This window comes from Mycteria americana, chromosome 3 (genome assembly GCF_035582795.1).
Source record: "Mycteria americana isolate JAX WOST 10 ecotype Jacksonville Zoo and Gardens chromosome 3, USCA_MyAme_1.0, whole genome shotgun sequence".
Classification (NCBI taxonomy): domain Eukaryota; kingdom Metazoa; phylum Chordata; class Aves; order Ciconiiformes; family Ciconiidae; genus Mycteria; species Mycteria americana.
In genome coordinates this window covers 72,203,226-72,217,256 of record NC_134367.1, presented here as the reverse complement: position 1 = coordinate 72,217,256, position 14,031 = coordinate 72,203,226, and the positions used below count along the sequence as shown (strand labels likewise).

The window sequence follows — 14,031 nt, the reverse complement described above, 5'->3', positions numbered from 1 at the left end:
AAGTTCAGACTAAATAGAAATAACTCAGTGCCACTGTGCCAAATCGTGCTGGATGACTTCAGGTGCCATCTGTTCTAAAGACACTAGAAGACATAATAAAGAAAATAAACATAAGTGTGGAAATATTACAATGCATCCAAGCAGCTAATCTTTCAATTCTGTCGGTAATGAAATTATTTGAATGATTTAGAGAGAGATGTGTTTTCCAGAAAACCTCTCTGAGAAAGCTTTTTAATCACAGATTCCATATATGCAACCTTGGTTACATGATGGTGTTTATAATTCATCAGCAAGATGAATACTGTGCATGAAGCTATAAAACCTACTTTTAAAAACAGAGGAATTTTAAACAAGGATGTCATCATCAGATGGATAAAAACATGTGTGAGAAAGTACTTTTGGACATCTGCAGAAAGGTAATAGGAAAATAAATTCCTTAGAGTCATGTTCCTGTAATTTTATGCTATTGTAAACACACTAATAACATAAACAACAATAGCATGTGGTTAAGGGTAGCAACCATATAAGTGAGTCTGAGAAGTAAGTCTGGGCAGCAGTAATATCCAATTGCTTTGTTGAAACAGCTGTATTTCTTTCAATAGCAAATCTGAGCTTGGAGTGCTTATTCGACTTGTGCTCCAGAATACACGTACATATCCTTTGTAACTGGAATCCAGCTCTGGTCCTGTAGGTGTTTTGCTGCGGATGATGTTTTCTGTTTGCTGTATTTGGAAACGACTGGTGTCTAGGGCCTTGTCCAGCTGTCGGATATGTGCTTCCAGGGCACCAGGTTCTCCTGTACCAAAACAAAAAAAAAGTGACTATCACCCAAGTTTTCCCAAAGTTTTTTTATCTTTTGCCCAGGCAGAATAAATATCAGGAATATGATCTAGATTAGACAGTGAAGGAGAAATATGACTGCAGCAATATGAGTGGCACAATGTCAAAGCGTACTAATAACTAGTTGGTGTTAGCGATCTTCAGAGAACAGATGACTATACCAATGAACATGCTTGCCATAAGCATACTATCAAAGAGTCCACACTTTAAAGCAGGCTTGCAAACTATTCTGAAATGACTTTTTCCCTCAGAGAATTCCTCACCTCTCTGAAGGGGAAAGTTCTTGGCAAAGCGTGCTCTAACCTCACTGATTTTGGAGAACGCCTTGCTCCCTTTTGCAAACACCCAAACAAAACCTTGTATCCCAAACTCCTCATCCAAATCCGTGTTAAAATTTAATTTCTCCTCATTTCATTTCGTATTACTTCTCTCCGCTAAAAAATAGTGGTATTTTGATCTACATGAAAGGATCCTATTTGTATACAATTTTGAAGATTAAAAGCAGTGTATAGACGCTAAGCAATACTGTTATATTCTCAAGATCCATAGATGACTGGATGTCTTGAAGGCTCACAGCAAGTAGTCCATGACCGATTTAGGCAACCACACTAAGCAGCAAAATTTATAGTATCTTTCCAATTAGGCATTACAAAAATTATGTTTAACATATCTGCAAGAGGATATTATTCACCCAAGCCGTTTGGAACTCATACCAACGTTTTTGAAGCATGCTAACTTGTATTTTCCTTATAGAAGTCAGCTGAATTCTGTGATATGAATTAGCTACAGCCAATTCTAACCTGAAGCAGGCTGCAGCCTAGAGGATCACGAGATCCCTCTTATCCATATTCTATCACTGTGCCTGATTTCCATCTGTTTACAAAGACAGTTTGAATTTAATCATAAAGACACAATTAAAAACATGCATAGAGAAGGGGGTCCTTCTGTCCACCTAATCATAGAAAATGGAGATTCTTGGATAGTTAATCTTTTTTCATACACAACACTGCCTCACCCCAAATGGACAGAACAAAGTGTTCAATATTGCTTTTCCCTCACTACTTTCAAAATTTTCACAAGTCAGAAAACTACACACATTTTTCTAGATGTACTGCTATTATTTATACTCTTAATCAGTCATAATATTATTTCACTAATTTGGGGAAAAAATAAAAATGGACAGTGAACCTGAGGTCTGTGCCACAGATGCTGAGATTTGAAATGTTTGCTATTTCAAATTTGCAATGAAGTAATTATTTCAAAAGAGGAAAACTGTGAAATCATGAGAGAAGGCATTTGTAAGTGCATCTAATCCCTCTGAGTCATCTAACAAATGAAACAGTAGGTTTAATCTTGTGTAAAAATGCAACGTGAAAAAAAATTAATCTTCCAATATAAAAGACTAAGAAAAAGCCGTTGGACTACAGTATCTCACCTTGGCATTGTTATCACATGAAAGAACAGCTAACCTAAAAGTTTATATCTAAGTAATAATCCAAGCTGTGGTTGTGTTAAAAAAATAAGTGCAAAACCGAACAATTAGATTTTGCTCTATATCTTTTCCTTCTGCCTTGATCTTTGTAGAAACCACTCTTTTCTCAGAGACAGAACTAAGTATGAAGCCTGTTGAGGGACTCCAGAGAATAAAGACCAGTCAGAGTACCCTACTGATCAGTTTAGTCTAGTTAGCCGAGGTGGGAGGGCCAATACTTCAAACATCATTGTTTCATCCATGCACCTAATAATAACTTTAAGCACAGTAGTAAAGCAGGATACTTCTACATTAACATGCCAATGCTGCCATGTAAGAAATATTTATCTTGTAAGTTGTGGAAAGTATAGCAGATGCTAAGAGAAGAGAAAGAAGTTATGCTTGCGCACCGTTGTATTTGCATCTGACTATGCTTAGTCGTCTTTGATGCCTACCAGAGATACTTTTGAGTGCGTTTTCTGTGAGTGTTACATAGGCCTCAAGAGTTTCAGGGATCTCTACATCTGAAAAAATAAAAGCACAGTCTAAATTGACAGCTCAGCAATGGCTGTCTCCTCACAGCAGGAGTCCTTTTCATGGGATGGAATATATAAACGGTTCCAATAGCAAACATCCTTTCTGGAAAAGGAAAAAAAGGTGAAGACTGAAAGACAGGGAGCCTGCTACAAAGTCTCTTAATATCCAGGCAAACCTGACTCTTTTCAGAGTAATGACCTGGAACGCAAAAGACAGCCACAAGATCAGAGTATAATATACCAGTATGTCTTCCCCCACAACCGACTGCATTTGGGCACTTTCACTCATTGAGATTTATTACACAAAGCACACATGCTTAGAAAGGATTTCCAACTTCACTGGAGAGCAAGACCCAAGATCCCACCTCAGGCTAAACACTCAGTTGCTGGAGTCTTGCCTGGGTAAGAACTGAGTTAAGATTTACTTCAGCACTTGATGATTTTGTCTGCAGATCTCTCCCACAGCATTTCTTCATCAGTTTGCTCTGCACTTCTTGCCATATCCAGTATAGTTCCTTCTAGTCAGAATAACTTATGACGCATTGCTGTTACAGATGACATATCCCATCTGGCAGGCCACAAGCATAGAGACACAGCCAATTCCCTGTCATATCATACACGCCTTTGCGATTTTCCAAGGCTGTAGTCATCCAGGAATCTCCATCGCTGTGTCTAAGGCCAGAAGGCCACTGGGATCACTTAGGGAAAGCTATTTAAAAATCTTCAGGGACTATTTAAAATACTTTTCCATGAGCATCTTAGCCAAGCAATCACACACATAACTTTTGCTTCTTTTTACTAGGAGAGAACAGGACACACAATTTGCCACCATACCTGCCATACCAGTTGCTCCTCTCAGGTAGAAGTCCTTCTCTTGTCCTCCATCTTCTTCCTCAGAGTGCAATGCCCGTGAAACGGCTGTCTCCAGGTCTCTGCTAAGGTCATAGTCATGATCCCACTCCAGGGGAATGGAGTCCACGCTTGCAGGGGTATCTCGCCCTGATCGCTCACTTCTCACCGGCTGGGAAAGAGGCAGCGAAAGGTTGGAAGAGGGGTGCGGGGAGAGAACGCTGTCCGCAGATTTGTCATGCCAGTGTATGTCAGAGAGATCTGCTGATTCATCCAGATCCACCTCTCTGTCAGAGAGGTCGTGTTCATCATCTGTCAGCTAGAAGTATAATGCAAACAGAACCGATCAATGAAACGTGCAGAGGCAATGCATGGTCAGCCTGGATCAGTGAAATAAAGCAGCATTAGGCAACAGTCATGCTGATGGGGTTTCCATGTTGCATTCTTTTGCACTCCCCCTTCATTATTTTAAGGTGCACCAAAAAACCACAGCAACAAAAAAGTTCATAATGCCAGCTCACTTTAATTACTTAAGGCACCACAAAGTCTCACATCAAGCAAATGTCTCCAGACTTTTTACTGATGTCACTGCAATGCAGACATCAAGTTAAAGAAAACTCTGCAATCCAGTCATAGGAAGCATAAGTGACCTTTATCATGACCACTGCTCTCATTATATTCTTTTATATTTTGAAAACCCTGGGTTTTGTTCCTTTCTTTCAGTAGGACTTGAGCTACCAAAAATTGTTTTGCTCTCACTTACTCAGCTGTGTGTTCAGTTCTAGAGACAACTTTCTGTCTCTTCTGATGGGGAGAATAATTTCATCATTGTTTTTTAAACAAAACAGAACTCAATAACCTGCCAATGAAACTATCTGACAAAGCAGGGAGATGTTCTTATTACCAGTACCACACTGCTATCCCCATTAATAAAGTTTTACAAGTCTCCAATTTGCATGGATTTTCATGATGATTTACAAAAATTCCAGATCTGGTGAGTTTGCTCTCTGAACAGGACATGAATAGCATATAATGAAGGGAGGCAGATGGTCAGGGTTGTAACAAAATTAAACCACAGGACTTTTGGAAAGTTACAGAATTTTCATGTTAGTTCATTTCAACATCTTTCTCTCTCCTCATTCTCACACTTGTAAAATGGCAACAAACCAAACAAATATGTATATATGTAAGTATACACACAGGAAGGTGAATGAGTTTCTTGTGGTAGCGTTCCACACGTCCAAAGACCTCTTGACAGTAACGACGCAGCTCATCTAGTTCTTCTTCAATGACAGCTGCATCCATGGGCTCACTTTTCTCAATGAGTTGCTCACCCTGCACAATTATCTGCTCAATTTTGTTGTTGTTCAGTGAAATTTCTTGCTGGAAAGCCTGCATAAAAGAAAAGCCCATGCTTTATCAACGAAATCAACATTACAACAACCTAAGTTATTAAGGATGCAAGTCTTAGAGTTTTTCAGCAAGAATGGTGAAAACAAACAGGGATCATTCCAAATATTCTGGCATGAGCAACAGTGAGCAATTAAATTTAGCATTCCACAGTCTTTCTAGCCAAAAACAGTGATACTTCATGGTTTACCATCTCATTCCTCACTTGTTGTATTTGGAAAGAAAGCTCTTCCCTAAACAAGCCATGCCCATGACCAAATGTCTAGAATGAACACAGATGCTAAAGCTAACACATTGGAATTTTGGTTAGCATGACATTTGGTATTTTTCTCTTCAGATAATGATTTTTCTGATGCAGAAATGGTTGACAAAGGTAGTAATTCTTAGGTGTCAGCAATAACAGAGACTTGACATTAATAATTTTTATTGACATTTCCTCTTTTCATTAGGGAATGGAGACTATCGCCCTTGGTTTTTTGAAAATTTTTCACAGTGCAAAGCTCTTCCACTCTGGCAGAAAAGTATATATTGAAACCTGACATAGCCCATAACTTCTGAGGTTGAAGTCTCAGCCTGCAAGTAAAGGACTGTATCAGGCTGCATTTTTGTATAATGTTTCTTAAATTCTTTTCCCAAAATGAATGTTTTTATCCCTTCTCTCATCCCTCCTCCTGTTACCATTCAATCATTATTTACCTTAAGCTGCTTTATCTTCGCTTGGACATCACACTCTGAGAAATGCTCAATGTTGGTCAGCTGCAGGTCCATCTCCGTTAGCCATACTAGGATGCTGTCACGTGCTGTCTCAAACTCCTCACGCTGGCCAATAAAATGCTAGGGGGTGGAAAACGGAGTGGCATGAAATGACCAAACCACCCAAAAAATCCGAGCAATAGTGGTTCTCCAAAGAAACTGCTTTCATGCCCTTCAAACCTAACCTAAACTCAGTACATGCTTTCTAAAGTTTTATCTACATCTACATCACCTACAGCTGCAATTAGCTGAAAGTTATTTTCTATGAAGGAGGTGGTGTTTGAGGTCACCAAGCATTTCCGTACAGACTTCATGCTTTGGTTACCTCAGACAAAGTGAACTGATAAGCTACCTTCCTTTTCCAAAGATAGAAATCCCCTCACAAACACTGCGCAAATGCATTAAACTGGAAGCTTCTGGAGTACCCCTGATTCATAATTATAGTAGTGAAACTGAAGGGCTTAAAACTGGGAAAATACTTTTAGCCTGCGCAGGATGGAGGTAACTCGCTTTTGTAAGTTGTCCCATCTCTGGTTCCCTTCATGAACCATCTGCTTGAGGCTGCAGTCAGAGTCGGTGCGGTTCTCTCGGGCCAGGCGGCGATACTGTTTATTGATCAGTTCCAGCTGAGTCAGACTTTCATGCACTTGTCTCTGGAAGGCCTAAAACAATATGAACAAAAGACACCACCAGATTTTTAATTATTGAAATCAGGATACATACATAAGTCACTCCCTTTATCTTGACCCTACTTCTACACTCTGACCTGTGTTAGCTGAATAGATTTTGCTATGGATGCAGACATCTCCTGAGGGCTATCCTATTGAGAGGCTGCCTTCTGATTAAAATGAGAAAAAAAAAGAAAAAAAGTTTACAAAACTGACATAGTTCACTGAATGAGAAATTGCAACATGAATACCCATTACAATAGCAAAATCAGCACAAAAAAATAGACTCCCCTTTCTAGTCAATCCTATGCCTTTGTGTTTGAGAACAGAAACACAAACAATGAATATGAAACTTTTTAAAAAAATGAACAGAAATCCAAGATTCCTGTGGCTTCATTGGATTTCCTTACACACACTGAATTTGCTGATGTGCAAACATTGAAAAGATTTGAGTGGTTGTTTATTCTGAGTTTTACCAAAAATAGTGAAAAAATGGTACTGAAGGAATCATGTCTTTATCTTCAGTATACTAGTATACAAGTAGGTTTTGTCTTAAAATTTTCATGGAAAGAAAATTTCATGAACATCCATACCACCTTAGGCCTGGGCAAGTATCTGCACCATGTACTTTCAGTGCTTCCTCTACTGTTACAAAAGCTGGGGAGCAGAAACAGTAGGTGACTTAGCCCATGAATTTCACGTTGCGACTAGCAATCACAAAGCAAGTTGGAGAAAGCACCTTGTAAGGAGCTGACTGAATTAATCCCTTCAAAAATACACCCCCCCCCCCCCCCCCCAATAATTTTTCAAAAAACTACTCGTTTTTATGTTGTCACAGAAACAGGAAAGCAGTCAGTCAAAGGAAGACTTAAAAACATAGACTACACCAGCTCTCTTTTGAAAGGTTTTGGCTGCCATTGTAGTTCTACAAACTTGCTCTCTGATATTCCTCACAACGCAAATAAACAGTCAATCTCTCCCAAAACTAGACACCACCCTTACTAAGGACTGGAGAAATGTGGCAAGTGATATACTCCTGTACAGAAATTTTCATTAAAATCAGCTAACACATGAGATTTCATTTTTAGCTTTGACTGGTACAATATGAAGCGTATATATTGTTTATGTAGAAATAAGCACATTTCTGCTGTAATACCAGAGACAAAAGTAACAAAGCTGGTTTGAAAAAAGAAAAAACATCAAAGTCTGTAGAGTCCTCTCAATATAACTATTCCCTTCATTAAGTGGCCATCAAATTGGGTAGGGGACAACCAACAAGGAGCAAATGGGCTTGCAACTGGAGTGAAATGCTCAGTAGAACTGAATTCACTTAAAATTGCACAAGGAGGCAATTCTCATATCAGAGGCACAAATCTGACTATATTTACTAGGATCATGAAATCTAAAAGTGTGCAGTTGTTGTTTCACCTGTTACCAAGCCTTGTCCAGCAAAAGAACAGCTGTGTATTTGTCTTCCATTTTTTCAGCTTGGCTACACAAGAATTCATCTGTTGCGTTCCTTCCTGTAACCTCTTTTCATTTCTGCATCAACTACTGGAGAGGAAGGAGTTTGATTTTGTACAGTGAAGTCAGTGAGAGCCATCTCTGACCTCTGTGCTCAGGAACTGAAAGGTTCTTACATGGTCTGCTGGGCTCTTTTTTGGGTTTTGAATTTTGTTGTCTTTTTTTTTTTTTTTTTTTTTTTAATTCAACTGCAGATATGGAGGGGGAAATAAAATCAGGAAAAAAAGTCTAGTTAAAGCAGAAATCAGCTTCAGTTAGTATGTATATGTGGCTGACTTTACACTGACTTCACAATGAAGCTGCTAAATTCTGCTAAATTTGAACACCACAACTTTTGTCGCTTGCATTCCTGCTTTTTGGTAGGTGTAGAAACTAGATGCTCAGAAAAAAAAAGAAGGAAAAAAGCAAAAGAACCAAACTGCAGGGAAAGCAGGCTTCTGGAGAGGCTGCTAAACTCTTCCCTGCACAGGTAGTTCCTGCTGTCACTCTGTAGACAGTAAAAATTCCACAAGTCTGCAGGAGAGGGAAGGTCACCATAAAGGATGAGGTTCAATGAAAGACACTTTGGGCAAAGTCAGATCAGTTGTAAAATTCAAAGACAGCCATGATAGTTTTGGAACTCTTTCTCACACAGAGACTTTCTAAACAAGAGATTTAGATCCTGATCACTGAATAAAGGGACAATGGGAAGGAGGTCTGAGACAGAGTACTTGTGTCCAGGAAGCAAACATTTTTATACTATGGCAAATTACCTCACCATAATGAAGTCTGGCAGCGTTTAACAACAAAACTTGGCCAGTACATTCAGGAATGTGAATATCAATTATAAAACTTGAATCAGCACTTCACAGTTTATGGTTTTGAATTAATTGTTAAACCAAAAAGTATTAACTGGTCATAGACATTGTTTAAAATTTGCATTTCTTCTTCACAGCAAACACTTCACAGCACCTGACTGTTTACAGAATTGCCTAAAACAATTTGTTCTCTTTCTCCAGCGTTATTTTTCTCTCTCATCTTGATATACTCCTTGCAAATATGAAACCGAGCAAAAGATTTTCACCTGTGACTAGCCAGATGACGTGTGAGCGTGCTTTACAGTACACTCCATTGTAATTATGAGACAAGCCATCCCATTGTAGTAGACACAACGGAGTTACGTAACAAGCTCTTAAGCACTGACTGAAGTGACAGCTTGTCAGTTTTGAAGCATGCACTTAACTTTTAAGTCACGGGGGACACCATGTGGGCATATAACAATACTTGCTCGAACATGAATTTTAGGTATAAGGATCTAAAATGGGGACATTGTACATTGTATGAAACAGGAAAAGAGTTCAGAGGGCTGGTTTCAGAGAGTTACAGAAAGAAGAGGAGGGATAAAAATCAAAGCAAAAGCTAAAACATGCCGCATGCATTTGAAGAGGTACTTGGTGAAGGGAGATTTATGAATGCTCTGGAGCACCTACTGACTGGGCATATTAAAAGGCTGCAGAAATGAAAAAGGTGAGAAATCTAGCTTTGGTGAACAACCAGCCAGTGAGAGTGGATTGATTTATTAGCATTTTCAGTTGCCACCTTCCACTGTTTTTTCATCCTAGAAACCTGCCACTGAAGGCAGCTACAAAATCATCAACTCCACTATATTAATACAGTGTCTCTGCTGAGAGACTTCTGTATGGGAAGGAAGAACACCAGCTGGCTGCTGTAATATGATCAGTAGATATTCGATTTTGACTATTATAAATCACCTCAAATTTCTTCAGTTCTTCCTTAGCAACCGTGTAAAGCACACCAGAGGATCTCGGGAAAGCAGCTGTGCTCTCAGCGAGTTTTAGCCAGTCTTCAAATCTAGAGTAGTCATCCAAAAACTTTTGCCATAGCCGCCACGTCTCTTCAATTCTGCAATAGATAATGGAAAATTAGGGAATGCTCGGACTGAAGGCCAGCTGACCTACAGAACTTTAACTAATCATCTACAACAGCAAACTAGTGCTGCACCAGATAATAACTGGCTTTTAATCTAACTCAGACAGCCAGGCTGATAAACAGACCACAGGGAAGGCTGGCTCATTCCAGACTGAGCTAGAATGAGATGATGGCAATTTTTTTTTTAATGCTTCTAATTTTGGAATCAGTATAAAAAGAAAGTTATAAGTATGCAATAGGAGCTCTAAAAATCTGAGCAGATGCTAAATAACTTCTGAAATACTGTCCCAGTGTAGGTACCTAAGCCAGTATTTTAGAGATTAGACACACTACCTTCAACTGCAGAATTTTTTCTTACAGAATGCTAAAGATGTTGCAGCATATGTTTTAAAGTTCTCAGTCATTATTCTGCATTGCAAGGGGACACGGATTTTTTTTTTTCTTTTTTGCTTTCACCAACAAGTGGTAAAATGCTCTCTCTCCATATACACTGTAAACATATTTTTATTTAAAAAAAAAAAAGTTATTCCAACGTTTAAAAAAAACAATTTGACTTCAATTGAATATGTAAAAGTAGTGGCTGACTCTTGATCCTGAAATCAAATCGGCTTAATATTGAGACTGTAAAATCCCAAGAACTTCAACACCACTTGATTCAAAATCACAAGATCTTTTTTGGGACAGGTTGTATTATAGCAGAACTTTGTTTTTACATTTAGAATACATCTTTCCCAAATCTTAGATATGCAGGTCTGAAAAGGACCTGATCCATTCAAAATTTATGCTTTGTTGATGATATGTTGTTTAACCTGAAGTTTGACATCTGGAAGGTTGCTTTTTAATAGGAATAACTGTTTCTAGTACAATAAAGATCCTAAATACTGATAGCTCAGCTAACTTACTGGTACAAGTCTACTAATAGTATAATGTGTACATTGCAAGAAAGTAAAATAAAGTTCAATGCGTTGTTCCACATTAACTTAAAACAATTCTGAATTAATTTGCTGGACACAAAGGTATGAAGAGCCTGTATATTTTCAAGACAGAGTGTGTCAAAGGTAGAACTTATAAGCTATATTTTTAGATATATACTACACAAGAATTACCATGGCAATAGTATAAAATTACTTAAAGATAGCAATCTGTGGATATAGAGCAGCACAACTTAAAAGCAAATAATTTTTTGCATAAAGAAAACCTTTACTAAATACATTAAGAATATCCCACAAAACCAAAGATCATATAAAGTTCAATTCAGTATTTTGAAAAGTCATAAACAGTACCCAGAGTTCTTGATATGACTGTGTAAACATCACAGAAATCAGATTCATAACTTAAAAAGATACAGAAAAGATCTTCATAAATACAAGAGTTCAAACAGTTAAACATGTATTATTACTGGTCAGCACAAAGTATATAGCATTGGCCCAATCTAGCCTACATCATTATGGCTATCAAAATCATCCATGCTATCCTAGATGGGAATAGAAAACAATGAATCTTCTGGACATCATGGGCATGCAGTGTACAGATGGTCTAAGCATGTCCAGTAAACCAGACCACACCCAAGATGCATGGGTGCTATGGCCCACACTTGCTCAGCAAAGTTAAGGTGGGCAGATGAGGAAATTCCAGATGAGCGTTCTGTCCTAAAATTCTTCCAAATAAACAAAATCAGACATAAGAGAAACTGTTGAGGAACATTAGGTGCATGAAAACCCTAACACCTGGAATAACATTCCACCTATTCAATAACTAGTTTCCCCATCAGTCTCAGTAGTTCTAGGGTAAACTTAAGTGTTACAACTCTCCATTTTAGGTCATATTTTCTAAATGTCTCAGAGTCACTGCTATTATCTAAGATTTCCCTAGTTTCTCTCTCATCGTTTCTATGAAGCATGGGAAATAAGACATCATTCCATCAAAGGGCTTGTAAGCAAAATTTGATAATTGATATCTGTACCTTGTATAAAGGCACATACAAATGCAACCCGAAATTTCTTTTTTTCTCCCACAGCATAACAGCTATTGGCTTTTATTCAGTGTATGATCTTTTTCTGACCCCTACACCCTTTTCTTGAGTACTGCAACCCTATAACATACATCCTACCCTGACCCTATAACATACATCCTATGCTGTATTTGTGCCTGTGGAAGGAAATAGTAATTTGTAGGCATTTTAGACTTACTTAAGTCGCCTTTCCATTGACATTGCACAAATGTTCCTCCACCTTCTGTCCAGATTGCGTGTAGCCTGCTGGATAGAGTCACACTCAGCTTCTGTGGCACAAGCATCACAGTCATGAAGAAGCACTTCACACAGATTGAGAACAGATGCCACTCCGGTGCTGTGTTTCTCTATGTCCCTCTGAAGTTCCTGCAGGTGAAGTAATTAATTCTTAAGAGAAATTGCAAATATGCATAAATACAAATGCATTTCTCTTCTACTTATTAAAAAAAAGAATTAATAAGGTTGCAAACAGGAGAAAACCATCCAATGAATACCTATTAAAGAGACTGATCTGCACAAGTGGTGTCACAATGTTACCAAGGAGGCCAGGAGAACCTGGCAGCATGCACAGCTGCCCCAGGGACTACGAACACCAAACCTTCACCTGGGACAAACTGCCAGAGCTCTGCATGCTCAGCTGAGCATCCTTCACATATATTTAATCAACATCACAAATAAATGGTGGAATTATTCCCAGCCCTTTCCCATTATCACAGATAACGTAAAGCAGAAGTTAGTAAGAGAAGCGCGACAAGAAAATATGTTGTTATCTACTGTGAGGGTTTGATGGAAGTACCCTTCGTGAACCTACTCTTCCCCAGGGGAGCTAGCTGCATAGTGGCATGTTTGACATGGAGATTGACAGCAGTACGTGTTGAACAGTGCATCTCTAGTAGGGGACTTTTCTTCCTTCAACTTTCCAATTCTATAGCATTTTCATTGGAAATGGAAAAGGAAAATTCAGGACAGCTAAAGAAAATGCACTTACACTGTCTTAGCACTTATTATATGTGATCAGTATTATTTCTTCTGTCAGTTTCTTGGTTGCAATGACTTGTTCTACACTGATGATAATGTTTCGTCTTGAAGCAATCTTTCAGTTTCGGTTTTGAACTACAGGTTCAAGTTAAGACAAGCCACAAAAGTAACTGGCTATTGCTGTTGGATCAGTGCAAGGAAAAGAAACCCTGCTTGACTTCTGCCTACATTTGCAATGAATCATCAGAATATTAGATGGAAAAATCAGGATGGACAGTAACAAACCCAAGACAACATAATTCCAGTAGTGACAAAGAAGTGCTAATGTGACTACACCAAAAAGTGATATATTGCATCTAGAATACTGTGTTCACTTCTGATTCAGATGAAGAAAAGGACTATTAGGACAAATAGAGATGTGGAAGTTTATTTAGGAGAACAAGAACTTGGCAGCTTGAGGACGAGTAGAGATAAACTGCTCTTTATAATTTTGCTAGTGAAGTACACCATAACATGCAAAGGGAAATACAGTGCCAACATATTGTGTCTACATACATTTAAGGTCTAACTAGAGGAACTTTTCTTAGAACTAGCAATATGATGTTCTGAAAATGCCTTCCGGCAGGAAATGAGATCTAAACATAGAATCTAAAAACCTCAGCAAATTTGGTCAACTTGTATCAAGCATCTGATTTGGTTGTTCGTGATAACTGGGGTTGGACTCAATGAAGTAATCTATTTCCTCTTCTCATCTATGAAATAGAAGGCTATTTTGTGAACATCTACATGAGACCATCAAGTGGAAAATCACGATGTTTTCTTCCTCAGCGCCGGTCCTTTCACTTTCACTTGCCTGGAAAATACTCTTTCATTGTGATGTCCAAGTGCTTATTCTTCTTTCTACCCATCCCAAAATGTTATATAAGGGTGGATACTATAAACAGATGCAATACTCTATGAAACACATACTCCAGACAGCTACGAGACTTGAGGTTAAACAAGTTCAGGTAATACAATCTCCTCTCTGCTGTTTTGGAGTAGAGCAGTAGTGAGAACTGCCAA

General features: G+C 38.5%; 1 protein-coding gene across 2 annotated transcripts in view; it reads right to left on the bottom strand.

The window, feature by feature from the left end:
- Positions 1–14,031, bottom strand: part of SYNE1 (spectrin repeat containing nuclear envelope protein 1) — a 269,690-nt gene that overhangs the window by 15,550 nt on the left and 240,109 nt on the right. Inside the window, exons 130-137 of one of the 2 annotated variants that reach the window (XM_075498968.1) lie at positions 12,170–12,357; positions 9,803–9,953; positions 6,339–6,521; positions 5,803–5,940; positions 4,897–5,088; positions 3,682–4,015; positions 2,767–2,835; positions 654–796 (exon numbers count right to left, since the gene is read on the bottom strand). In XM_075498968.1, coding sequence (XP_075355083.1) covers positions 654–796; positions 2,767–2,835; positions 3,682–4,015; positions 4,897–5,088; positions 5,803–5,940; positions 6,339–6,521; positions 9,803–9,953; positions 12,170–12,357 — 1,398 coding nt within the window. The remainder of the gene's footprint in view (positions 1–653; positions 797–2,766; positions 2,836–3,681; positions 4,016–4,896; positions 5,089–5,802; positions 5,941–6,338; positions 6,522–9,802; positions 9,954–12,169; positions 12,358–14,031) is intronic. The other variant, XM_075498969.1, reaches the window with a different exon arrangement.